General features: G+C 49.2%; 1 protein-coding gene across 11 annotated transcripts in view; it reads right to left on the reverse strand.

Moving 5' to 3' along the window:
* Window positions 1-25,815, reverse strand: part of WT1 (WT1 transcription factor) — a 46,815-nt gene extending 21,000 nt beyond the window's left edge. For 4 of the 11 annotated variants that reach the window (XM_087822353.1, XM_087822354.1, XM_087822350.1 and 1 more), the window contains exons 1-4: window positions 25,025-25,673; window positions 19,139-19,261; window positions 18,592-18,694; window positions 8,056-8,133 (exon numbers count right to left, since the gene is read on the reverse strand). In XM_087822353.1, coding sequence (XP_087678479.1) covers window positions 8,056-8,133; window positions 18,592-18,694; window positions 19,139-19,261; window positions 25,025-25,460 — 740 coding nt within the window. In that variant the 5' untranslated portion in view covers window positions 25,461-25,673. Of the gene's footprint in view, window positions 1-6,966; window positions 7,018-8,055; window positions 8,134-18,591; window positions 18,695-19,138; window positions 19,262-21,037; window positions 21,048-25,024 lie in introns of those variants that run through there. The other 7 variants (XM_087822351.1, XM_087822348.1, XM_087822347.1 and 4 more) reach the window with 6 other exon arrangements.
* Window positions 25,816-27,016: the final 1,201 nt, after the last annotated feature.

A 27,016-nucleotide genomic window follows, 5' to 3' on the forward strand; every position in this document is an offset into this window, starting at 1 on the left:
TGTGCTCAATTATATTAAAAAGTGTCCTTCCTAAAACCCCAGCGTCAAGCACAGAGCTCTTAAGACTAAGAGCTCTTCTGCTTCTCCAGTTGAAATGGAGGGTTAATAGGTATGAAGGCTGTGTGCATAATCATCTTTCTGCAGGTCCCTCTCCTCCAAACTGACATTAGTAACACAATAAAGTAATTCAAGGTGAAGAAACAAAGAAAAACCCATAGTATATCCAAAGGAATCACACTCTCAAAGAGACTTGGAGGCGTGAGGCATTACTGTTAAAAGGGACATCTGACATAGAACAAAACTTGAAAAAAATGCTGAGCCATAACATGTTCTTGAAGGATTAAAATTTTTTTCAAAAGTCAATGTTCTCCAAAATTAATTTTTAAACCTGATGTAATTCATTCAAAATTCTAATTAACACTTTAAAAATAAACTTGTTATTTCAGAATGATTTTAGATTTAAAGAAAATTTTCTAAGATAATACAGATGGTTCCCATATACCCCACACCCAGTTTCCTCTATCATTAACATCTCACATTACTATGGTGCTTTTGTCACAATTAATAAATCAATATTGACAAAGGTTTTCTTTGAAATTAACAAAATAAACCTAAAGTTCACTTTAGAATAAACAAGAGATAATAGCAAGAAATAGTCTGAAAAAAATAAAGTGTAATGCTAGGGAACTACCAGATATTTAAACAGACTACAAAATTATTCCAGAAAAAACAGTCTGATACTTGGCAACAAGAGCCAGACTGATCAAAAGACGAAAAGAGAGTCAAGAAATGGATCCAAGGAATTTGATGGGATCCAAGTATTGATAGAGATGGATGAGAAAAATATTATTCAAAATAGTTTGAGGATATTTGATAGTCATCTAGAGACAAATCAAGTTAAAATACAACTGTCAAATAAATACAGGATGAATTAAATATTTAAATGTAAAAAACAAATTAAAAATATACCAATTAATAAGTAAATTTTTTTTTTAATCTTGGGATGGGAAAAATCTTTCTAGGTATGATATAAAAGCCAAAAACTTGAAACTATAAAACATAAACTCTACTCAGCCATTATTGCTCAAAAGCAACCATATAAAATACATAATACAATTACCTATTTGTGTGTGTGTGTGTGGTGTGTGTGTACGTGTGGTGAGAACACTTAAGCTTTACTCTTTACTCTCTTAGCAACTTTCAGGTATATAATACACTATTGTTAACTACAGTCACCATTCTGTGCATTAAATGAAGTGACAGAGGTATTAACTAGCCACTATTGTGGCAATCATTTTACAAACCACTACTGTCATAATCATTTTGCAACATATGTGTTATGTGTGTTTCAAATAATCACACTACATCTTAAACTCACCTAATGTTATATATCAGCTGAATCTCAATAAAGGTGAAAATATGCATAACAAAGAAACACATGAACTGATAATATTTACTACATAAATAAAAATTTCTGACAGAAAAAAAACATTAACAGAGTCAAAACACAAAACCAGAGAAAAGACTTGCAATAAATATAAGCAGCAAGGGGTTACTATCCTTTTAAACAAAGAACTCTTGTAAATCAATATTGTTACTAGATGAACTATCCCAGTTCCTAGCCAACTAGGAACCCGCACTTGCTCACAGAGCCTCTCCTCTCTCAAGGACATTGTTCCATCAATTCTATCCCCTCCATCGTCATTGTTTTTTGTTTTGTTTTTGTCTTTTTTTAACCTCTTCCTGATCATTCTCATCAAAAAACAAATGTGGGTACTCCTTTCTAAATATTAATTAATTAATTAAAGTAAAACCACCTTCTCCTGACCCTCTATCCCCACTGAACTAGAACCCCATTTCTTTGCTCCCTTTTGCAGCAAAACTCCATGAAAGTGTTGTCCAGTTTATCTGCTGTTAAGATCTCTTTTACCCAGTTCTATCAGGCTTTTTCTCTCTAATCTCGCCAGAGGCAACTACAGTTAATAGATTTGGTAAATATTTCCAGAATTTTTTCTCTGCAGATAAAAACATACTCCAATTTGTTTTAAAATGTTATCTCTGGGTGGTGAGATAACAGATTCTTTTCTCCTTTATAATGTTTTGGTACTGTCTGAATTTTTGAAATATAATACGCCTGTGTTACTTTAATAATCAAAAGGAAAAAGTAGTTTTCATTTTCAATGAAGTCACCATCTTACTCTTAAAAACACTACATCTGTGACTTTGCCTTTAAAATGAAGAGTTATGAATAAATAAAGCCAGAATAAATGAACTTGTTTGCTTTTAAAAAGGAAACAAAACCTACTAAAATATACAGTAGCCCTTGCTTCAGAGAACATTTATTTCAATGACTTTTTATGAGTGTAGCTTCTATATCAATGTTTTTCTAGCTAGAAGTGATGGTTTTTTTCTTGGGTAGATGACAGAGAGAAAGATAAATGGTGAATAGAAGGTCTCAGAAGGGACTGGGTTGGGATCACAGACATGAGAGGTTCAAAAACTCCTTTAGTTCATGCAAGATACCCTCCACTCATCTGCTGTACCCTCTCCCCCTCCAACGCCTCCCCCCCCCCCACACACACACCTTCTATCGACAGGCTGGAGTCCTCATCAACCCTGCCTCCCCTCCCTGAGCCCAGTCCTCTATGCTCCTCATTTCCAGGGGGGGCCCCTTCCTCACCACCTTCCCCTTCTATCTTTCCTTCTTAGCTTCCCTCTTCTCCTAATCTGAACAAACCTGTCATTTTTCCTCACCTTTACAAGAACAAAATAATTCCTTGCTTTAAAATAAAAGTGAAGAACCTAGAGTGGAGCCAGTAAGTCTATAAAGCCTAAAATACTTTCTAAGTGAAGTATCATTTAAGAGGTGAGGTTGACAATATTTTCGAAAAGTCGATGCTCTCATGAAGGTCAGGGGAGAGAATGCAGCAGTAGGCAAGTGAGAAGCGAAGGCAAAGAAGCCACTGAACTGGTCCACTCTGAGAGGGACAGGGGACTCGGCTCTAAGTCAGTCTCCATCTCCCTCCTGCAAGCCCCGGAGTCCCACGCTCTGTTCTGTTCTATGGCTGACAGACCCTAGCCAGGGCCCATGCAAGGCACAGAACTGTCGGCTTCCGAGGCATCAGTGTAACCATTTATTTAATAGGAGAGCTTTGGGGTGGAGGGGAAGGAGTGCACTCGAGAATGCTGACACTGCCCTGGTCAGTGTGGCTCGGTTGGTTGGTTGGGTGTCATCCCGTCTACTGAAAGGTTGCAGGTTCGATTCTCAGTCAGGACACATGCCCAAGTTTTGGGTTGCGGGCTTGATCCCCGATAGGGGGATTGCATGAGGCAAAAAAAATAAAAAATAAAAAATGCTGATATTCACAGAGCTGTTACTCTCCACCTTTGGTTTTGCATCTCAAACTCCGGGAGTCACTTAAAAGCAAGCTATGTATTTTCCAGAAGTAAATCTCTTAGACGAGTACCTTATGTTCACGAGCTGGAGAGGGAAGGTGCCGGGCTGTGTATTGGAACTCCCAGCCAGAGAGACAGCTATCTCTTTTGGCACCGGTTCTCAGGGATGAGACCACGTCTAGCGGGGATTTTCTCCAGATTCGACAGCCTTGGCCCTACCAGGCCGCGCAGCTTTGTTTGTACCATACATCACTCGTCACGAGTCTTTCGTTTCTCTTTTCAAGCATCCACAGGTCAAATACTGTGTGTTCCCAACAGTCTGTGAACTTCTTGGACCAGCAAAGGGACATTCATTTTGCTCAGCACTCCTTTAACATTTCTATTGTGTTCGATTTCCCACTCCCCCTACCCATGTCCCCAGGGAAGAACTTCTTCCTTGTTTTAAAAACTTGGACCACAGTCAAGGTTGATGTGTTTCTCCATTTTGCAGGATATTTTTTTCAGGAGAGACAAAACAGAGGCCAACAGAGTAGCCAAGGCTTGTGAGCAGCCTTAAAAAAATCAGCAGCCATTAAGAACACACAGAAAGTCTTTTTCAAGAACTAAAATGCAGACAGCACAAGGCACCATAAGCAGAATTATTCCCGAAGGTGGACTGAGACTTAGAAAGGGTCCCTGACAATGTTTTCTCTTAGGGACCTGCCTTAAAAATGTAATTTCATGCGTTTGTGGGTGAGGTCAAGGGTCAGAATTAAAAGAGTGGTTTCATGAAGTATCTTCTCTTTGACTTAAAATCAAAATACAATATTCTCCCGTTTGAGGTCATAAAACTAATTCTGGTCCCCATGGGCATGTGGAGACTGGAAAATGAGAAAGGGAGGAGACAAGAGTAAATCAGTGGCAAGAGCACCGTCCCCTCCCCATTCTATCGAGTTGTCACCCTGTCTTCTCCATGCTCTCCCTCAAATCCCAGCCCCGCCCACTAGACTATCACCCCCTCCCCACATCTAATGAAGGATGTCTCCGTGGACCTGTTAGGAAATGAGGAAACAAGCCTATTCTTTTTTGTATAAAAGTAACATTTTCAAGGCAAGAAGACATGAACAAATATTTAGTGGGGGTTAGTCTGAAGTACATGATCTTTTAATAAAAAATTGATAATGCCTCATTTTTATGAACAACATGGGAATCCTATCTTTCGTCTCCAAAACATAAGTCAAACCTCCAGTCTTCCTGCTATATATCTACCTTGTCACCATGGTTTTTCTTACCACTGATTTCAAATAGTGTCAAGACACTAGTGACGGATTAAAGAAAAAGTTATTTCTCTTTACTTTTCTTTATGAAATACTCTTTCTCAAATATATTTTCTGTATTAACGATGGTTTCATATGATGGCAAAAGAAAGTCAATCTGGTATCACAGAGCAAAATGACACCCCCCCGGGTTATGTTCCCCGCTGGGGAAAAGCCAAGCTTTCTACTGGAATCACAGATTCTGCTGAGTCCAGTTCTCGGCTATTCATGGCTTGGAGGAAAGAGCTAAGGAGTCATTCTCTTTAAGAGCTATACAAAGGGCAACCTGTGGGCCATGACACGTCAGTGGTTTGTAAAATTAATCTACACGTCACTACCAGCATTTTAAAAAATGATAAGGAATAGAGTAGAAAATATCAGTATGCATAGCACAGAGTAAGGGTAAGTATTATTTTGTGAAAAGTTGTATCGTATGTGAACACATGGGGGTATATTGGATCTCAATGTAAAAGGTATTTCTACTGTGGCCACAATCTAAAAAACTTAAACTTTAATCTAGGGCCCAGAATCTGCAGTCAGACAGAGGGGGTTCCAGCATGGCTCTGCCGTTTACTCCCTACGTGAACTTGGGTAGGTGGCTTAATCCTTTCACACTCCTCATCTGAAAGATGGACCTGACCATAAACCTAGGATTGTCATGAGATCAAAAGAGGAAACATGTAAAGCTGCTCACACAGGGCCCAAAATGTTAACATCCATCCTTAGACCCAAGTTCAGTTCACAGATGGAAGCAGACACGAGCCGACTTACACTATGTTCCAGAAGAACAAATCCAGTGGGAGAGAAGACATTAGTCCATTAGCCAACTGCACACCTTTCTGCTCTCCAAAGAGTTGCTCTTCTGTAGAACTATCTATTGGAGCCATTCGATCTTTTTGATACAGCTTTCTGAAGGAATATTAGTATTCTAAGAATATATTTCAATTTCAGAAATCCTTTTTCAAAATGTAAGCACCAGACCAATAAAAAAACTCTTCCAGCTTTTTTTTCTTATGCGGACTTGAGTAAAACAAATTACTCACACTTTGTGCTTCATCCTCACAATATACCTTCTGACTCTCCGGCAAGTGACTAATATCACGTGTCTAAAGACCTTAAAAGATATCAAAATTACCTCAACTATGGAAAGACCCAGATTCAAAAAGATGCCAAGATTCCTTATCTATAATTTTTGTAATTAAGCAAAAAAACCCAAAAACCCACAAAACCACAAACAAACCCTGTACCCCAACATAAAGATATTTTTAAAACTGCAACATACACACTTCACAATCAAGTTCTTCCTAATCTTGGCATTTAGTTGGAGGAGAGTCACTGAAGTCTGAGTGGAGAAGGGAGAAGAAAAGGGAAAGATCCAGCAAGAAAGAGTGGGACCAAGACATTCAGAAATACAAGACAAGTTGAGAGTCGGTAGAAAGCTGGACTGCTGAAACTGTCAGCAGCCCCTTGGATGGAAGCGGAGAAAGAAAAATTCCAATCAATAGGAGGTTTCCTATTCTGGGGTCTAGAGAAAGGAAGTGGAGATTTGGATAAAAAAGAAAAATTGGGGGTGAGGGTAGAGAGAACCATCTAACGGTTGACGAAAAATGACTCTGCTGATTACTGAAGGGTGATCCGAAAATCAGGACAATGAAAAACAACTCTGCTGATGATTGAAGGGTGATCCGAAAATCAGGACTGAGCCAACAAGAGAGAGGAGAGAAGAGGGAGGCTGGTCCTGGTGCTGAAGCAGAGAAAATGAAATCAAAAGAAATAGTCACAGAATTGTCCCAGGGTGCAGGCTGCAGGGCTGGGGAAGGCACAGATGTTTGGGAATGAAAAATTCTTTGCAGAAAGCCTGGCCATAGACTTGGGGTAAAAATTAACCTCTCCCTTAGAGACTTAAAAGTAAATGGAGAAAATACAAGTGAAGTATGACTGAAAGATTTGGTTGATCTAACAGGACTATGTGTAATGCCACGAATATAGTATTTTACGGAACAGTCACAAGGAAATGAGCAAGGTTCCTAGGGCATCATTCTAAAAATGGTTTTCCAGGAGCGTGTTGATGAGAAATGTCACCACCTCCATTTTTCGTCCACAGCATGTTCTCAATAAATAAGAAGAGGCAGGAAGTGAGAGATGGATAGATTTTTCCCATCCCAGTGCACGGCCAGCTGCCCTGATTACCCATTGTCAGTCCTAATTCCTGCATCGCCCCCAGGCACCATCAACGAGACCTACGTCATTTGCCATCATTGCATTTTCCACTCACTTGCTCTGCCCTTCTGTCCATTTCACTGAGCTGGAGCTCCCAGCAGCAACTCTAGAAGAGAAGAAGAGGTGGGGGGTGGGGAACGGAGCACGGGTGGCTCTAAAAGGCCCCCGGAACCCAGAATCCAATGAGAAACCACTAAGTACACAGAGATGTGAAGCTAGCTGTCTAGTCAAGAGTGCTGAACTACGTCCCCGGTCCCACTGGAGCCGATGGTGGGGTGAAAGGCCCCACAGGGAGGCTGGAAAGAGCCTGGGCTTTTGGAATCAGACTTGGGTTTGGAGTCTGAGCTCTACCACTTCATATAATGTGAACTTGGGAACTTACTTAACTCTGAGCTTGATTTACTTCTTTGGAAAACAGGGTAACTGTACCTAGGCCTCATGATGTTGCTAGGAAGTTTAGATGAGGTGACCTAAAAGACCACCTGATACATCACGGGAGCTTCATGAGTGTCATCTCCGACTGCCTATCATCGCAGACTTGCTAGAAAACTGAAAACAAGTTCTTTGACTGTTGAAAGCAAGTCCTACCTGCTTTCTTTTGTTCATTTTCAGGTGCCCTACTTATGTTTAATAACTGTGTTCACCCCACTGTGGCTGTCTATCAAGTGTGAAGAAACCTGTCGGTGCAACCAGGTTTGAGAACATTTGAGTCTGGACTGTCCAAATCATCAACTCTCAAATATAGGTTTAGATCCTGAACTTTGTCAACGAAAAGCATTTCTTGACAAGATAATATAATAGTTAACATCTGTGACATCACTAGCAAAACATCAACATTAAACGAGGTTGAATGGACATAACTTTGAAGAACTCTAAAAAACTCAGTAACTAAAGGCCATAGTAAGTTTCCCCAATACTCTCAACTCCCTTGTTCCATTAAAAAAAATCCCCTATTTATATGCCTGAAAATTTAGTACTTGAACACAAACCACCAACTGGGGGTGGGAGGAAAACATCTTGGTTCTACAAAGAGCCTTGCCTATTCTTCTAAAACTGTACTCTTATCATAAGTTACAAGCACCTTTAAAATGGTTCAAACAGGTGTAAGTTACCGTTAAGGGCAATGGAATAGAGATGGCCTTACCCCTTTAATGTGGCTCCTAAGTTCATCTGATTCCAGGTCATGCATTCAAGCTGGGAGGTCATCTGGTATAAATTGTCACTGTTAGAAAAACAGCCAGAGTTAGAAACACATAACTACAAAAAAATAAATGTGCAACTGTCTCTTCAAAAAGCAGTGGATTTTTAACTTTCCTTTACGGCGAAAGCCTCCACGTTTCCCGGAATGACAGAACACGCATCTGAAATAACTTTCACTTCCTCCCCCGATCTCTGCACAGTTATTCATTTCACACACAGCAGAAAAGACAGGAGAGTAACTTGGGGGCCTTTAAAAATCCTTAGTACAGCAAACACTGGAGTTCCTAAGGAGGTATTGAACCTTTGAAGGAAACAGGCTAAAGGGAGTGAAACTTTGAAAGGCAACACAGGCTGGATAACTCAACATTAAAGTTAAAAGCCTAGAGCTGAAAGTAAAAAGACAGCAGATTAATTATTCGTGAAAAGGCCATTAAGTTGTTTTAATCAAAAGGATAAGTGTCATGTGGATTATGAGGGCCTGAAAAGTCAGAGTGATGGGTGATGGATGGTCTAACACTCGAGGATGTGACAAGCAAAAGAGAGTAAGTTCTATGCACAATGCAAGGAATCATTTTCTATACATTTTATAATCCTGGTACAGGTCAAATGGAGCTTTTTCCTGAGAGCCCCCGACCCAGTTCTATAAAAGCTGGAGGAGGGAAAACAACGGCCGACCGTTTAGATTAAGACCCCAGAGGAGAAATACACTAAGAGGCAAACCAGTCAAAGGTTGTTCTCTCCTGTTTACTTTGCACATCCGACTCTTACAAACATCTCTATTACATGTGTTTTTAAATATTACTCTAAATGCATTATAGAAGAGCTGTCACACCGGTGCCCTGAAACGGCACCCCTCTCAAACCATCCCACGTGTGCGATCTCTGAAACACCTTTACTATGTTTCTTAATTTTTATTAATTCATTCATTTCCTATTTATCTCATTCCTAGAAAACTAGCACATAAATCAATCCTCAGAGTCCAAATGGCCAAGCTCTGTTCGTCAGGAATGAATCTAGTCCTGAACTGAAATGGTTAATTATGAAATGTGAAACCCAAGAGATGAATGGTTTGTTTGGGAACCCTCGGTCTAAACATATTACGAAGGTTTTCACTCCACCTTCGTGGCGGACGTGAACAAAGGGTAAGACGCTTTCACTATCTGACGTGCGATACCAGATTGCAGATTCTGGACAATCTCCGTCTCGTCATGACACTCCGTTGGGCTGCTTCATCCATCGGGCCGAGGCAACACCAACGTTTAATTAAGAGAAGGTAACTGGGAAATTACAGCAACTCGGAATAAATGGATACTGCGCTCCCCCTTGGCAGAGCCTGATAAATCAAGGTAGGGCCCATCTGCCTCTCATATAATCATTCTGAAAATTATTTGGAACTCTTCGGTGGCAGGCACGGAGGATAAAAAGAAATCAGATTCCAGAAGTGAATTTTACATATGAAATGAGAAGTGACTTCAATCTCAAAGTATGTGTAGTTTCATTAGTCAGTGTATATCTGGACCCCATCACTCATCCCCATGTCTGACCAGCTATTATGCTACTACAATATCTTACATATCAATGGGAAAAAATTATTAGTTTCTCCTGCAGCTTCCCGCTTTGCAGCAGCGGCCGGTGCTGGTCTGTGCCACTACGTTTCTCAATTCCAGAAATTCTTGCTGTAAGGCCAGTGTAATTAATTCCTGAAGGACCCCAATTTTTATTAGAAGTGCCAGCCTGCTGCATTTAACACAGGAGAGTTTCTTGAACTTTCTTTGGGTTGACAGTTCATTAATAAGCAGCCTCCTCCACAATCTCTACTGGTTTTTGTTCTCCTGCGCCTTTTCATCAAGCAATCCATTTATTAATCTTGCCATTAATCTCAGCCAACAGGCATTGTATTCCCCAGGCAGCTCTATATTTTTGTCACTAATTTTTTAAAAATTGTTCACCAGCTAAAATCACTCAGCTCCAGCTGACAATTTTCCTAGGCCCTATGGGATGTGGGATCTTTCTGAAATTATTTCATCCTTGCATAAGACTAAGAAAATCCTAATTTCTGAGAGGGCTGAGAAACAACATGAGTGACAAAAGTTTACACATATGGGTTAATGAGTCCTAAATATGATTTAGGAATTTTCTCACAGATTTAAAGAACAGTTCAATAGATTCCTAACGGTCTCTATAAGGAAGTACTCCCAAGAGAAAATACTTTAAGGACATTTTCTTGGCCCCCAATACCTCAAATACAAGATACAAGATGTCTTGCATATAGGTATCTTTCTAGTAAGTGCTTAGTAAGTCCTCTATACGGCCCTGTCCAATAACGTAGCCACTAGTCACATGTGGCTATTGAGCACCTGAAACATTGCAAGTGCCACATGTTGAAATAAAATGTTACTACATTAGGTTACATAGAATATCCCAAAATTAATTTCACTGTTTCTTTTTTCTATGTGGTTACTAGCAAATTCCAAATTATGTACATGGCTTACATTATGTTTCTGCTGGACAGTGCTATTTTGTAAGCTTTATGATCTTGAGCAAATTGAGCAAATCAACTCAGCTCTCTGCACCTCAGTTTTCTCACCTGCCAAATGGGAATGTTAATCTCAATCAGTCTAACTTTACAGAGATGCTTTAAAGCTCTAATAATGGCCCTCTGAGGACTGTACACATATTTTATTTTTTCTGATCTATCAAATCTGGCACAGCACTTTCACACATCTCCATAGTCTTCACAACAACTTTGTGAGGCTGGTATCGTTATGATCCCCACTTATCGGAGGAAGACCTGGTCTCTGAGAGGTGCCCAGTGCTGACTTGACCGATGCCCCTACCCCCACCCCTCCCTGCCCCTTTGAAGGCTACAGGTATCCTTTGGCCTCCGAACATCCTCCTCTCACTACCATTTAAATAATAGTAATAATAATATTATAATAATACAGACAAGAGCCTGGAAGTGAAAGAACATACAAAAGGAAGTATCATAACCTACTTTGTCTCCAGAAAGTTACAAGATGCAGGATGCCCAGCACACCCTCTCGAGCTAACTAAGGACAGTGCGCTAAGATCCCAGTAGGAGCCCCACTTCTTGATTTCAGCGGTCCTGATAGCTCAGCTTGTAAATCCTCAGAAGGGGAGAAAAGGTGGGATGGGAAGAAGGACTTTCAGAAAATCCCCAAGCTACTAATAGGTTTCCTGACGCCAGTGATAGGATCAGAGCACAATTTTGACCACATCCTGCCTTCTGTTGGCTGGGAGTCTTCAGCCACTCAGTCGGCTTGGCTGGCACAATCTTTCGCCTGGAAGTCAATGACAGCAATGACAATAACTGCTGCTGGGGAGAGAACCAAATGTGAGCTCGAGCTAAAAATACTGGGCCCGAGCATGCTCAGGCTCTGATCTCTCTGGGCAATCGTTCAACACCCAGCTCTCGTCATGAAAACACACGGAAAGAGGCAGCACTGGTCAAAGAATATATGGCCTCTGACAAATAAAGCATCTAATTATTAAATAACCACCGTAGGTGTAAACCACCTCATTCCCGGAGGAGATCAGATAAGCAGGTGGTTTGGCTCAGAGCGACCACGGTGGTCACGTAGGCATTTCAGCTCCCCGTCTAACTCTGTCTGTTCGGAAGTGATCTCTGAAACTGCAGGCTGCCAAAATATATTCTGAAAGTCCTGGTGTCCTTTATATTTTTCTAAGTAGATCTTTAAAAAAAAAGATGTTTGAAGTTGCAGGCAAGAGAGGAAAGAAACTTCTATAACCGGGATTAATGCAAGCTGGAGTAAAATAAAAGGAAGTCAGTCCTAGCAAAAAGGGGAACTTAAAAGGAAATCAGTAGTAGATCATATAGAGTTTGTTTTGGCCTGGGCTGCAGAATTACTGAGTTCTCGACCTCCACACAAAAAGAAAGGAAGAAGAAACCCTTGGCTATTATCTGGACAAGAACTCCTCCACTCCTCAAATGCATGCGTAACTCAAGGACATTTTTATCTTTAAGTGTGTTTACTACATTCAGCAGAACAAGGTAGAAAAGTTCGTATCACCCCTGGAATGGAACCATTGGGTTGAGATTGGAGTTACTTCTGCCAGATGGTTGCCAGTTGGCAAAGAAACCTTTTTCCCCCCAATTCCAGTTTACATTCAATGTTCTTCTATATTAGTTTCAGGTACAAAGTGGTCCCTCTGATATTTCCAGTGCCCACCTGGCACCACGCACAGTTATTACAATATTGCTGACTATATTCCCTGTGCTGTGCTTCACATTCCTGTGACTGTTCCGTAACTACCATTTTGTCAATTTGAACTTCTTAAGCCCTTCACCGTTTTGACGCAGCTCCTCAATCTCCCCGTAAAGAAACATCTTGGTAGAAGAAAAGAGTTTCCCCGTGGGATGATTTTTTAAAAAGCCAAACAAGAAAAAGGCAAATATAACTGGCACCGGTGATCAGAATTCACGATGGTTCCAGCGTTTGCTGTGATAGCTCTGCCCACACTAACCAAGCGGCCTCTGTGGGTTCACCTGCACCTGGCAACCACGGCTCATGGACCACGGTGGCTGCAGCCGGGCTTCCCCGCTGCCCCCTTCCTGCGTTCTCCCCTCTGAGGCGCCTTGGAGGCTGCCTGTTGAGAAATTTCTGCCCAGCAGGCCACGGTGAATAATTATTTTATAGTCAATCTCTTGGTATTGTCATTTCTCTCAAGCTCACCAGCTAACCAAAGAAAAACCCACTGGGGATTCAATTTCTATTAATAAACACTTGGTCAGCACAAAAGTTAAAGGAATATTTGAAACTAGATTTTTCCCCCCTCCCTGGAGACAAGTCCCATGCAAGCCTTTGGCTTTGGTAACACTGCCAACCGACCACCCTGGAAACCAGGCTCTCCGCCTTCACCCCTACCTGTGCGGGAAACATATACCAGTGTTGTGTTCGGTGAAATCTGGACACTGTGTAGCGTGTACTTGGATACACAAGTGATTATTTCTTTGGGCACAATCTGTCCTCTGATTTATATCTAAGTCAAAAACTAACCTCAATGGTGGACTGTGAACTTCCCACGGGCCTGGATTCAGAAAACTCTATGGCGGCTAAGAAAGTTTCTCTCCCGTGAAAGACTATCTACTGGTAAAGGCTCCACCGTCCACTTCACCACTTGTGAATCATCAACGTTCAACTAAAAATGGTCAAACCAGCAATGACTGCTTTCTGAATTGCTAAGGGGCAAAAGGAAACCTTCTCATCTATATTAGTAGCACAGTTGCCAAAGAAGGCTATGCAAACCACATAAAAGTAAAATGAAAGAGAAACAACTAGAATGTCTTTTAAAAATCATGTGCATGGGAATATTTTTTCAAACACAGTACCCAGAACTTTTCAAAGTTGAGAATCAAGCTGGGCAGTGGGCACAGTCAGGGGCTGGGGGCCGCAAGGGGGTCAGCAACCAGAGGAGGCAGAGGGGCCTTGCAGAACAGGACTCAGGGACGTGAGCGAGGAAAGTCCAGCTAGCTGCCTATTCTAGGTCGAAATCACGGGGAACATTATAGCATAGTTAACAAGGGTGTACTTTACTACTCTCTCCCCTCAGGAGAGCGTGGGGTCCAGCACTCCCGGGGACCTTGCCTCTGAGCAAGTAGAAAGCTGGGTGGCAGACATTCCTCCTGAGCCGATGGGAGGGGACAAAGTTCTCTGCCCGGGGTTTCTTTAGGTGCCTGGAACTGAACTTCGCCAATAGTTCAAGTCCAGTGGTAAAGGCAAAGTTAGAGGAGTCTGCAGTTTGAAAGACATGACTGTTTTGTTAGTTAGGACTTGAGGAGAGAGTTCAAGTTGGCTCCCACAGTACTCACCAGGGGAAAATACTGCGCCCAATCCACTAAGCGCTTGCTGTTGAAAGGTATGGGTAAAACTAATGGATAACGGGTTTCTTGCACAACCGTGGGAAACAGAGACCTTTCTCTAGCGAGACCCAGGGCAGATGCTACCTTTGGAGACAGGGTGGCGTTCCCGTATCAGGGGAGGCAGCAGGGAGGGTGCGGTGGGTAGGAGCATGGATTCCGAAACCTCGCTACCTGAATCTGAACACCAGCTCTGTCCCTTACTGTGTCACACTGGGCAGATTCGCCTCCCAGGGCCTCAGTTTCCTCCTCTATGAAGTGGGCGTGATAACCTCAAAGGAATGATACCCTCAAAGAGCTGTCATGTGATTAGGTAAGTCAGTCATTGTAAAGTGCTTAGAATGGTGTCTGGGAGAAGTAAATCTATGTAAGCATTTGCTATGACTACTTATTAGCAGAAGCATGGACTGTCCAAGGGGAATATTCCAGGTAGAATGGCCTGGTATCCCTCGGTGATTCAGAGCACAGGTGGGCTTTGAAGTCAGAGATACTGAGAATCAAATCCTGGTTCTGATTCTCACTCACTGCGTGACCCTGGGCAAGTTACTTCGAGTCTCTAAACCCATTTCCTTCTCAGTAGAGTGGACTGTAGAGAACCTACCTCAGAGTAATCAGAAGAATTGAGTGAATGAGTGAAGCACTTAGCACAATGCCCAGCAGTACGTAGTCAGCATGAAATAATAAATCCTAGTTACTGTGTTACAGGGACTCATGCTTTCCCCCAGCTGTAATCACTGGCCTCTAGTTTCATAAGCCTTAGTGACCTTTGAAAAAACTTTACCCATCTTCAATGGTGGGGGACAGGGAAGATAGAGAAACCATCTTCTATCACGTCCCCTAAGTTGGTTGGGGGCATTTTCTACTCACTACTGCTTACACCTACACACAGATGTGTAGAGTTCTAACTCCTCAGATCTGTTACCTGGGACAGAGGAGAGAACTTACAATGTTTCTTTTGTTGTAAAGTTTTCTCCTAAACAAGTAGATAATTCTGAGAATTTCCTCAAAGCAAATTCATATTGTGTGCTGCTTATTTAATGTCCTTTTATGTATCATTACCTTTACTTCATGCTGGGAAGGGAGACAACCCAAGATTGGGGAGGCAGAGCTTTGGGAAGAGGGTGGGGAAGGAGCTGGGCAGGCTGCCTGAAGGGTCAAGTGCAATGAGGCAAACAAAACCCAAGCCAGCCTTTCCCAGGAGGTCCCAATTTTTGACAGAAAAGCACCACTGAATATTAAAAATCCAAAAGTTAAGTTATTAAGTGATTGAAGTTTAATCCTATTTTCTATGCTTTTTCAAACACTGTTGTTCCCAAAAGCATTTAAATACCCTTTCAAACTTGCTTTAGGAGTAGGAAAGAAGAAAATTACATAACTACAGAAACGTCCACACACAGACCCAGTTTTAAAATATCCTTACACCTGTCCATTCGTCATTACTTCAGGGGAAGTACCTGATTTTTTTTTTTTTTAATTAAGCAAAACTAATCCAATTTATTTTGTCCGTTTAAGTTTATAAAAACGCTGATAGAAATTTCTCCATAATTAGTCTTGAGACACCATTGTTACTCCAATCTTTTAAAAAAGCAATTTGTTTAAATGACATGTCAGATGCCTATAGAGCGCTCTTCCCAAGCGATCCATCCCAGAGAATTGGGGAAAAGGCAGGGAACGCTTCACATGAAGCACCCATCAGAGTGTTTCTGTGAAAAGGGCCCACTAAGCAAACACAGTGACGGCCCAAGGAGAAAGACTTCACCTCTTTCAAGAAGAACGGCCAAAAGAAACCCAACTCTTAGGGAGAAGATACAGCCTTGGTTGTAGTACCAATAAACCTTCTAATAAAAACAACACCAATAACTAACATTTATTAAGCACGCACTATATATCAAGCAATACTAAACCTTGAAGGCTTCTTTTCCTGATGCCTAATTATCAACTAAATTTCTGACTTATTACTTCAGTACCTGGAGAGTCCCTTGATCAACGACTGTTTTAAGAGGTGGATGGAAATGAGTTACTGAGAACATGTGGAACACCTGTTTATACAGCTGTTTAAACAGTGCACATGATCACCTGTCCTTCGGCTCCAAGTACCTGATCTTTGAAAAGTGATTCGAAATGTGACTTTGGGGTGGGTGGAGCTTCAGAGACTCAGTAAAAACTTCAAGGGAACAAGCCCTTTTCCTTCTGGGGTCACAAATTCTTTTTTAGGAGATGTTACTGCTTAGGACATTTTCTGTAACAGGAGAAAATGGTATTTTTATGACATTCATATAAAAATGAGAAGCAAAATGTTGTAACTATGTAGAGAGAGAAAAAAAGAGATAAGTGGATACTTCCCAAAGATAAACCTGACAAAACTGCTTCATACAGTGGCCAATTAGAAACTGGATTTTTAAAATGTGAAAATTTTATGTATAAAATGCAATTCAAGCGACTTCCGTAATAACCACAAATTTAGCCCTAAGTCAAAACCCATCCCAGGGACTCGGTTTGGAGAATTGTTATTAAACCAGTGGTTGTGATCACTTTATATCTGACTCCTTTTCTTTGTGGGTGGTTCAGTCCCTCTGATGGACCCTAGTGTCCCATAAGGTGGGTTTGTACTTAAGAGAAAGGAGAGTAGGAAATGTCTGTAAGGCCCTGGCCGGGGAGCTCCAGGGATGGTTGGAGAGTCATCCTGATGAGCCGAGGTGGTGAGGTGGTACGTTCAATCCCTGGTCAGGGCACATGCAAGAATCAACCAGTAAAAGCATAAATCAGTGGAACAAAAAACTGATGTCTCTCTCTCTCTCTCAAATCAATAAATAAAAATTTAAAATGGAAGAAAGAAATGTGTGTAAGCTGGGTGTCACTACTGAACTAGACTCCACTGGCCTCTCAGCCCCCAACTCCTGGTGGAATCCTGGCCCATCTAAACAGCACCCACTCAGGAATCAGGGTCTTCCTCTCCACCTGGGGTGAGGCACTAAGCAGGGGGCAAGGAGAGAGGCGCAGGCCAAGGCCATCCCATAGGGAACCATTCCAACTGCACCCCAGATGCGTACTAGACTAATAGCAATAGGCGCTCTGGCCATGGGCAGGAGCAGCTCCCCGTGAAGGGGGGGAATGGCACCCCCCCCGCCCGGTTTTGCTAAGAGAAGAGGGTCCAACAGAGAACGGCTGAGGGTTCTGCATCCACGCCGGCGACCTGACCCACGGCGGGGAGGCGCGGAGACGGCGCTTGGGGCCTGCGGTGCTGAAGCGCGCAGCTGGGCTGAGTTCAGGAGAAAAGCGGGGCGAGGAGTTGTGACCTTTCCACCTTTATCTGTGCAACCCGCGTGCATTTCTTTGCTCCCTCTCTCAAAAAAGAGAGAAGTAAAAATTTTAAAAGTGATCTGAAATCCAAGATCTGATTAGATACGCCGCATTTTCCGCTTAGAAGGTTCCCCAAGCCTGCGCGCGGACGCGGGAGGGCTCGTCCCCGGGCAGCGCACCGAGGCCGGCACCAGGCCCCGGCTGAGAAGCGCGCCTGGGCTTCGGGAGGAGCCACGGCCGCTCGGGAGCCAAGGCTCCGTCCCCTCCTCCGCCTGTGGGGCTGGGGGCCCCCGGCGGCCCGCCGCCCCCCACCCAGTCCCCCGGGGCGGCCGCTTTCCTTCCTTCATTACCTCACTACCTCCTTCCCTTGACGTCAGCCGCGGGTCCTGCAGCGGAGGTGGGGGGCGGGCGGAGATGAGCCGGGGGCGGTCGGTGTCAGGCGCGCGGGCGCGGGGGGCGGGGGTGGGGTGCCGTGTGAGGTCGCGCGCGCCCAATCCCGGGGCAGCCGCCGCCCTCCCCCTGCCGCACCTCCCCGCCTGGTGCGCGCCGGTGTGAGCGCCAGTTACTAGGCAACCCTATCGGAGACGCGGGATGCCGGCCAAGTTCACCCAAAGTTGAAGAATAAATTTGGGGGAGAGTAGGTGGAGGGTGGAGCGAGAGCCGAAGGAAGGCGCGAGGGACCGGAAAACGCTTCGAAGGGAGAGAGGCTGCCTCCCGCCGCCCGAGAGCAGGAAGGCGGGCGGGCGGGCGCGCGACGCCGCCGCGACCCGGCCACGGTCCCCCACAGTCCCGGGCCCCGCCCCAGCGCGTGGCCCGACGCCGCCAACACCCACGAAGCGCAGCCGCCTTGCAGGCCTGTGGGGGGGGCTGTTGCCTGGGGTACGCGCCCTCGAACAGCCCCAGAGCAGGCGGGCCGAACAGAGGCTTGAGGAGAGCCGCGTGGCGTGGACTTCGTGTGTAATCTTTGGTCCTGAGGATGCTAAAGCTCTCCCGGCGAAGAGCCCTTAAAAAAATAACTTTCCAAAGCGCCTCTCTCTCTTTTCCAGTTCCACGCTGGAACCGCTCTCGTTTATATTCAGAATAGAATTCGGAAACGAGGAGAACTACTCCTCTGATCGGAGCCTGGAGATCTGCTTTAACTCGCTCTTAAGTGGGTGGGAGGGATTAAAGGAGTCGTTCTCGCCCGCACCCTGCACGCCCAGAGGCCCCGCGGCCCCGCCTCGGCCGTTCCCGCGCCCTCCGGCTCCGGGGACCCAGGCGCGGTGCCACGCGCCTTCCTACCTGCTGTAGGGCGTCCTCAGCAGCAGGGCCTGGCTGCCGGTGCAGCTGTCGGTGGGGGTGTGGCAGCCATAGACGGGGGGCGGCACCGAGTACTGCTGCTCGCCTGCGGAGAGCGGGGGAGAGCGGAGTGAGCGCGCCCCGAGGGATCCGGGGGTGCGGGACCGCGGGCGGGCAGGGGAAGTGAGCGTCGTGAGCGGGGCTTCCAGGCTAAGCTGGGGGCGTGCAGAGAGGGGGCGTCCGGACGGAAGGAGCTAAGCTCCCCACTTTACACTCTCTTCGAAGTCACTGCCTCGTACACCTCAAAGGCCCTCGGGCCATCCTTGGACTTAGCCGAGTGGAGTGAACCCAACATACTTGCGGGGTCAGAATCGATCTATTTCTTTTACTTTGAGTGAGACTGGGCTAATGATTTCTAAAAATCCCTTTTGGAAGTCCTCTCCTCCCTCCCCAATGTGCTGTGGGATGGAAATTCATTGGGAGGGAGGGGACGGGGAGGGGGCGCGTGGAATTAGGCGGAAAGGACCCCGCGTCGCTCCCGCCTGCTTACCCAGCGCGCCCTGCTGGCCCATGGGGTCCTCGTGCTTGAAGGAGTGGTTGGGGAACTGCGCCGCGTGGTGCGAGGGCGTGTGGCCGTAGTTGGGCGTTCCGTCGAAGGTGACCGTGCTGTACCCTGCGGGCGCGGCGGAGAGAAGCACAGCGTCAACCTGGGGACGCGGGGGCGGCTCTGAACCGGGCCCCCGCGGAGGAGCGCGGGCGCGACATCGGGATCCCCAGCCGGAGGGTTGCGCGGACCCGCCCGGGACTTCCAGCGGGAAGAGAGGCCCAAGCCCCGAGGTGGGATCTGGGGGCCCCCTCTGCGCCTTGTCCCAAGTAAAATTCGAATCGCCCCGCAGCTTCCCAATTTATTTACGCCCTTGCCTTTCCACCGTGTCTGCCGCTTCTGGGCCGAACCACCCCGCAAAGAAGTATGAAAACCGCCAGCCACTCGGTGGAGAAACTTGCTCCCCCCCAAAACCAGACGCCGCGGCCCTCGCGCAGGGGTGCGCGGGCGAGCGAAATGAATCTGCTCCGCTGACCCCGCGCGGACTCGGAGCCGTAAATCAGGGGCCCGCGCACCAACTTTCATTAATTACTCGGAGCCAGTTAAACGGCACGGGCTTTAAATGCGGGGAGTAATTACCGAGTAATGTTATCTGTCTGAGGCTGAGCGACCCGACCCCGTGACACCTCAGGCCCTCGGGGAAGACTAGTGAGGGGGAAAAGTAGGGTCCTTCCAGCTGGGCCCGCGGGCCTTGACCCCGCGGTCCTGCTTCCCCTCTGCAGGGACCCCCTTGTGCTCGGTGGGTCCGACTCTGACCACCACCGCGGGGACCAGCCCCTCGTGCCCCGGGCCAGGAAGCCTGTTTCTTTTAAGAGGGACCCGGCACTGTACCTCAACTTCAAGGCAGTGCACGGGTCCTCTGCCTCAGTTTCTCTGCCAAGAAATGGAAGGTAATACCGCCCCGTGTTCTTGCCCAACTCTCCCGAGGTGAGAATTAAAATAATGTGGTGTCTCAGTTGAAAAATGTAGCCTCCTGCTATGATTATTGTTATTAAATTGCCTTAAACATATGCCCCCACCAACTTCTGGAAAAACTGTTGCCTCTCTGGGGAAAAAGTATCCTATAGCTTAAAAAAAGAACCAGTCCTGGGGCTCTGAACCCAATGGTAGGGTCGCCTCCTGTGTCGGCTGGGAGTCTCTGGCCTGAGGTCCAGACCAAGTGACCAATGAGATTGGCCCAGACACTCACATCGGTTCCCTGTAGATCCACCACTGGTCCCAGCCGCCCCCCCCCCCCAACCCCAGACAAGTGCTGGGTCTCCAAACCCCACTCAAAGCTTGGGAGTGAGGTGAGTCGAACGGTCCCCATTACCCCACTCTTGTCCCGGGCATGATCTCTCTGCAACAAGTGTCCCAGAAGACAAGTTGGACAGCGAAAGGAGACCATTACCCCCATCTTTGAAACACAGTCCCCCAAACGAGCTCCACTGGCCCACTCCGGGGAACGCGGTGGAAGGGCGGGCTGGGGCAGGTCTTAATCACCGGATTGCACAGGGCAGGCCAGATCTCCCGGACCAATTGGCTCCACGGGTCTACAATTTAAGAAGCCACCAGATTCTATAATTTACATGACCCCAGAGGCCTCCATTTCTCGCCTGCTAAGTGGGCAAAGATAACCCCCGCCCGCCGGCTGTCAGGCGCGGCGAGCACGCCCGGGCTCCCAGGGCCCTTCCTTCTGCGAGCGGAGGCCAGGCCCTGCTAGAGGCCTGCAGATCAGCTTACAAACGAAATTTGGCTCCGAGCACCCACTTTTGCAGAGGGAACGCCGAATTTTGGAAGGAAATTTTTTTTTTTTTTAAAGTAAAGGAGAAACAGAATTGGCAAAGCAATTGCCTCTGGACGAACCCTTCTCCATTCCTGAGCCAAAGAGTAAGCAGCGGCCCCGGGCACCGTGCTGTCCTCGGAGTCGGGCTCCGCGACCGTCGAGCGGCGAGGGCCGAGGGCCGCGGGCGGCAGCGTCGCCTCCACGCCCCGCGAGACTCCGCAGAGCCCCTCCCAGGCAGGACGCGCACACCCTGGTGGACAGGGGCGGCCTCCAGCCCCTTCCTTTAGATCCCCGGGGAGAGGCAGTGGTGAAAGCTCGGGCCGAGGGGAGGGCGGGCTCTTTCAGTTACAATAGGAGCTTATCGCACCGGGGCTGATTAGAGCGCGCTGTCCCGCAGCCCCGCGCGGGCCGGGGCGCAGAGCGCGGGGGCGGGGGCCGCGGGAGGGACAGCTGCGGGCGGAAAGGGGCAGCGTGTTCAAAGGCTCCTTGTACAGCTCAGACAGGCCTTAGGGGAAAGGATTCCAGATTCCAAGGTAGCGCCTTTCCCACGGTTAGCCTCGGCCCGGAAGAGCGCAACCTTGACCGCGCGGAGAGGCTGGACGCCTCTGCGCCTCCCACAGCCGCCGAGGGCGGGAAACCACCTGGCCCGGGAGCGCCCCCTCCCCCCAAAGTTGAGGGCTTTGGTGGTCAGCTCGCAGTCAGGAAGGTGGGCCGGAGGCTGCTACTGAGGGCTCCGCAGCTGCTGCAGGAAACGGGAAAATCTCTCCCACAACGAAATACCCTTTCCAATACGACCCAAAGAGGGAGCCCTTGGCCCTTGGGCAAGCTGGTCTCCCCAGTGACCCCTGGGTGGCTGGTGATGCCAAGGCCGCCTCCTACGCTATAGTTCAGTGCTCCAGTGGGGCTTGGGGAATAGGCTGACTGATAAGCAGGCTTTTTTTCCTCTCCCCCAAACCCCTGCCCTTAATCTGGGGCTACCCAAATCCTCACCCCACTTCTGCCCTGGCAACCCCCCAACCCTCACACAAACTGACTACAGTGGATTCCATGCCTATCCAGCAGGACAGAAGAAACTCATGTGGATCAAGATCCCTGAAAAAAAGAGGTAGAAAATAGCCTAGAATGGTCTGGGTTTGAGTCCCAGCTCTGCCACAAACTGAGAGACCTCTTGCACATCTAATCACTTAGAATCCAAATTTCCTTACTCAAAAATAAGGGGCTCCTCCAATGTCAGGCTTTCAGCTTCTGGGAAAGGTTGAGGCACATGGTTTTAATACACAATTTCCAGTGCCTGGCACTGAGTAGGTGCTCAATGTTTGCTGAATTGTTTAGAAGTAAGGTTAAGATGTCAGCTATAAATGTTTTTAAGAAATAGGAAAAACATATTTAAGAAATAGAAGAAAAGCCCGGCCAGTGTTGCTCAGTGGCTGAGTGTTGGCCCAGGAACCAGGAGGTCAGGGGTTCGATTACAGTCAGGGCACATGCCGGGGTTTCGGGGCCTGCAGGAGACAGCCAATCAATGACTCTCTCAACATTGATGTTTCTCTCTCTCCCTCTCCCTTCCTCTTTCTGAAATCAATAAAAACATATTTTTAAAGGAAGAAAGAAAGAAATAGGAGGAAAAAAACAAGGTTTGATGCCTGAGGTGGGGAGCAGTTGAGAGGGTGCCAGCAATTAATTGTCCTCTCTTGTGGACCATGGTTAGGCTGCCCTGTTGGGGGACAGGGATCCAGATCTTTACTCCTCTCCGCTGGAGTTTGTCCTGGGCTTGCTGATAGCCATTCCTACGCTTTGTGGAAGGAACCCATGCCCTTGCTTCCCTCAGCCCAAGCCTCCCACCAAGCCTTACGTTTCTGGGAGAGCCACAGAAACCCCAGAAGTCAAGAAAATAAATCTGGAATCTCCAGGCCTCAGGGCCCATCCAGGGCCAACATCAGGGCTGAAGCAGAAACAGCTTCTGATATCCCACCCCAGCTCCCAGCTGCCAAATGAGTCCCAAGAGCTGAGCCAGTGGCCCATTTACATTTTCACTGCAAGAGAAAACACCTAAGCCCAAGGACAGAACCAGAGTTACAGGCTGTGGCCTGGGTCTGAGGTCAACTCTCCACTGGGCTTTTCCTCAGGGTGGGAAGGGGGAACTCCTTTGGCAGCCGGCCTACCTACTAGAATAGTGCCCACTGGATAGTAGTGCCCAAAGTTGGCCTCCCCACCCATGCTGAGTTGATGACATCTCCGGCAACAGACCTGCCCTGCAGAACGCTGGACACAGGGACCCAACAAGTGGCAGAGCCCAGATTCCAAAAATCCTCACAGTACCTAGATGGATTCAAATAATGGCGCAATAGTATTTTGCCCTTGAAAGACTTAAATCAATGGCTTCTCAGGCCTCTCCACACAGCACACATTTACACAGAAACTCACATCACACACCTGCCTGCCAGTCTTGGCCAGAAGGGACCAGTCAAGTTTAGATGGGCTGCTCTACCTTCTGTATTGAGAGCCCGAAGCCCAGGGAAAGTGGGGCTTCTGCATAGATATCAGGCCAGACCCAATACCTAAGTTGTCCATCTCAACTCCTCTCTTACAGATTGGGAAACTGAGACCTGGAGATTTCCCAAAGGTAACACAAGCCTGCTAATTAGAGGTGGCACTGTCAGAGGATAGGAGCCTCTAAGAAGGACACTGAGCTGTTCCAACACCCCCTGAGCCTGAAACACTCATTTCATTTCCGAAATATCTAGAGTGGAGGGACCCCCAAGAAACACGGACCCCAGATTCCCTGGAAGAGAGAAGGGCGGTTTCGCTTTTGCCAGGGCTTCTTGTGGGCCAGGTGCTCCTGGCTGGGCTACGTGGGGACAGACCACCTGGAGATACGGTATAGAAAGTGAGCGCTACGGGGAGAAGAACGGAGCCCTTCTTCCGCGCGTTGGGAGCCCCAGCACCTCCTGCAAACAGTACACACTCTGCTTCTACCACCCCACTCCGTCCAAAAACATCCCAGTCTCTAGGCCCGCGAGAAATTTTGCTGCAGTAAAAGCATTCGGCGTTGCGTTCTGAAAGTATTTTGTAAAATATGGAATCAGCCCGAATCGGTTTTGGTTCTCAACAGTGGGGGGCGGGGGGCCAAGTTTAAAATAAATTTAGAAACCAAACTACAGGGGCCCGGCCCGATTGGTTCCGTGCTGGTCCAGGAGAAAGACTTGTGCGGGACGAGAAAACTACCGTCTGTGCCCCTCGATGCACAGTGACTGGAAATCGTTCCAACCCTCAAGTCCTGCAAAAACCTCCCCAGCTGAGCCCCGCGCTCGGTGACGAGGCGGCGCCTGAAGCTCGGGCCTCAGTAGGCCCGGGTCCCGCACCGCTTGGAATCGGACCAGCGGGGCCTCTTCCAGCCCTGGAGCCGTGGCCGCCACCTGAGCTGGGACGGAGGAGATCCGCTTCCACACTGGCAGGCGCGGGCGCCACGCGCGGACACGGACTTTGTCCCAGGGAAGCCACTGATTAGTCGCTAGCTCTTCCCTCTCCTCATCTTCAAGCCCGTGCTCCGTGATACCCACGGTGCGCCCAATGTGCCAACACCGTGCTGAGGCCTAGAGCAGCTCCTGGGCATCTTGGTGAGGCGGAGACAAGCACGGGCCGCTCATCCTGTGCTGGTCCCATTCTGGATCCAGCCCAAATGCGTGAAAAGGCCAGGTGACAGTCTGGTGGTGCCTTGAGCAACAAAACCTCTTCCGTGGCACAGCCAGACACTGCACCCCCTTCCCGCTGCCAAGGGGGCTCGCGGCCCCGGAATCTCCAGGGATCCGAGGGGCCCCATACGGCCTCCCGGGTCATGCGAACAGCCCGGTTCCCGAGGACGTCCGCCAGGAGCCCAAGCCGGCGCGTCCTCCCTCTCCTGGGCCTCCGCTTCCCCGGCTGCTGCTTCCGCTGCCCTCACAGTCCTTGGGGAGGCAGCTGCTCAGAGCTGTGGTCAGGGAAGGTTTGGACGGAGCAGCACCCCGCGCGCGACGGCCGCCCCGCGCCCGCGCCCCCGCCCCGGCGTAGGGGGCGCGCCCCGGCCTGCTTACCCTGGTTGCGAATAGCGGGCTGGCTCTCGAGGCAGCTGGGCAGGTAGGGAGCGTTGGGGAACATCCTGGCCTGGCCGGAGGACGCCTGGCTGGGCGGAGGAGGGCCGAAGGGTCCGTAGCGACAGGCTCCAGCCGTGCCGGTGAACTGGCCGGAGAAGTGCACGGTGAAGGCGCTCAGGCACTGCTCCTCGTGCGGCTCCGCGCCGCCCCAGCTGGGCTCCTGCTTGATGAAGGAGTGAGGCGGCGGCGGCGGGGGCGGCGCGGGCGGCGGGGCAGGGCCGCCCAGCGAGCTGTACGCCGAGGCGCCCGGCGGCGCGAAGTCCAGCACCGGCGCCCACTGCGCGGCGCCGCTCACGGGCAGGGCGCAGCCGCCGCCGCCGCCCAGCGAGGGCACCGCGGGCAGCAGGGCGTTCAGGTCCCGCAGGTCGGAGCCCATCTGCTGCAGCTCTGCCCCGGGCGCCCCGCGGCTCCTGCGGTCCTGCAGCCGTTCGGAGCCGGGCTCGGCCACGCCTAACTTGGCCCAGAGGCCCCCCGGGCCCCGGATCCCCGACTGCTCAGGCTGCTGCAGACACCCCGGCCCGGAGCGGAGCGCGTGCGAAGGCGCCGGCTCCGGGACACACGTGGAAGCCGGCTCCGGTGGCAGGAGGAAGTCCAGGGTCGCGGCGAGGAGGCGGCGGGGCCCTGGCGTGTGGGCTGCAGCCCCGGCTCCGGGCGGGCGGGTGCGAGGGCGGGCGGGAAGGGGGGCGCGGGCGGGCGGGCGGGTTTCGGAGGACCCCCGGGTGTGGGCGCTGCCTTGAACTCCTTATCCAAGCTGCCTGGCTGCCCCCGGCTTCCCAAAGCTCAAATAAGAGGGGCCGGCGGCGCGGGAGGGGGAGGAGCCAAGAATCCGCCGCTCCATTCACTCCGCGGTCCGAGCCCGTCCAGGGCGAGCGGCGGCTCCTGCGCGGCGCCCCAGCCTTGAGGGCGGGGCGGGCCCGAGGGAGCGCCCCTCTCGGAGACACCCTCCTCTCCTACCGCCGAGCTCTCCCAGCCGGCCCGCGGACACAGCCCTCCCCCCCACACACCTCCCCGTCTCGGCCTCCGCGAGTGTGGGCGCCTCGGGGCGCTGGGCGCACCCAGGTGAGCGGTGAACGTCCCCTCTGCTGCTTTGCGCGACGGGGTAGGGAGGTGGGGGTGTTAATCTAGGAGGGCGGGTGGAGGGAGGGGCGGGGGGCTCCGCGAGGGCGGGAACTTCAGGAAAGCGCAGGGAACTTTCCCCGACTCCAAAGAGGCGGGTTCTCTCGCTCCGCGCGCGAGGGTCGGGCTCTCGCTGTTAGAGCCGTGGGGCTGGAGTGGGGGCCATACTCTCGGGGGCACCGGGGAGGAGAGGGGCCCCTTGTGGGTTCCGGAGGTCAGACTCAAGGCAAACGTGGGTGACCTGGAGGGGCTGCTTCCGTCGTGATAAACGGGGCGTATTTCGGTCGTCTGGTAATTGGTTCCGTGGTGAGGCTGCCGTCTGCCTAAAGTCGGCGTCGGCGGCGTTTAACTCCCTCTTCCAGTCGGGAGTATCCAACTCTTCTACGGCGAAGCCGGGAAAACAGCGGCATTTGGGGAAGGAAGAAAACTCTTAGGGAAACGTCCAGAACCTGCATATATGCCAACCGTAGAACCCCGGCGCCCAATTTGGAGACGGGGGTGGGGAATGGGCAGGGTTCGAGTGCGAAGCCCTCGGGGGCGGTTGGTCTCCCGAGCCGCGCCCGCCCCGCTCGGCTGCCACCCGCCGTCCGGGTACCATTCCGGATTCGCAGTAACTGACCTGGGAGCGCAAGCCAGTTAGGCGGACCGAGGAGGGGAACCTCCGGAGACCCCACGGTCCAAGGCCGCGTTCAGACCGCGCGGGGCTCCGAGAGCCTCGTAGCATCGCCAGACCAGACTCCCCCCTCCACCTAGTCACTGTTTGGGAGACCCGTGCCTCAGAGCAGGTGTTAGAGGTTTTGCATTGTTTTGTTTCCA

The sequence above is a fragment of the Miniopterus natalensis genome, chromosome 11 (genome assembly GCF_054644295.1).
Source record: "Miniopterus natalensis isolate mMinNat1 chromosome 11, mMinNat1.hap1, whole genome shotgun sequence".
NCBI lineage: Eukaryota > Metazoa > Chordata > Mammalia > Chiroptera > Miniopteridae > Miniopterus > Miniopterus natalensis.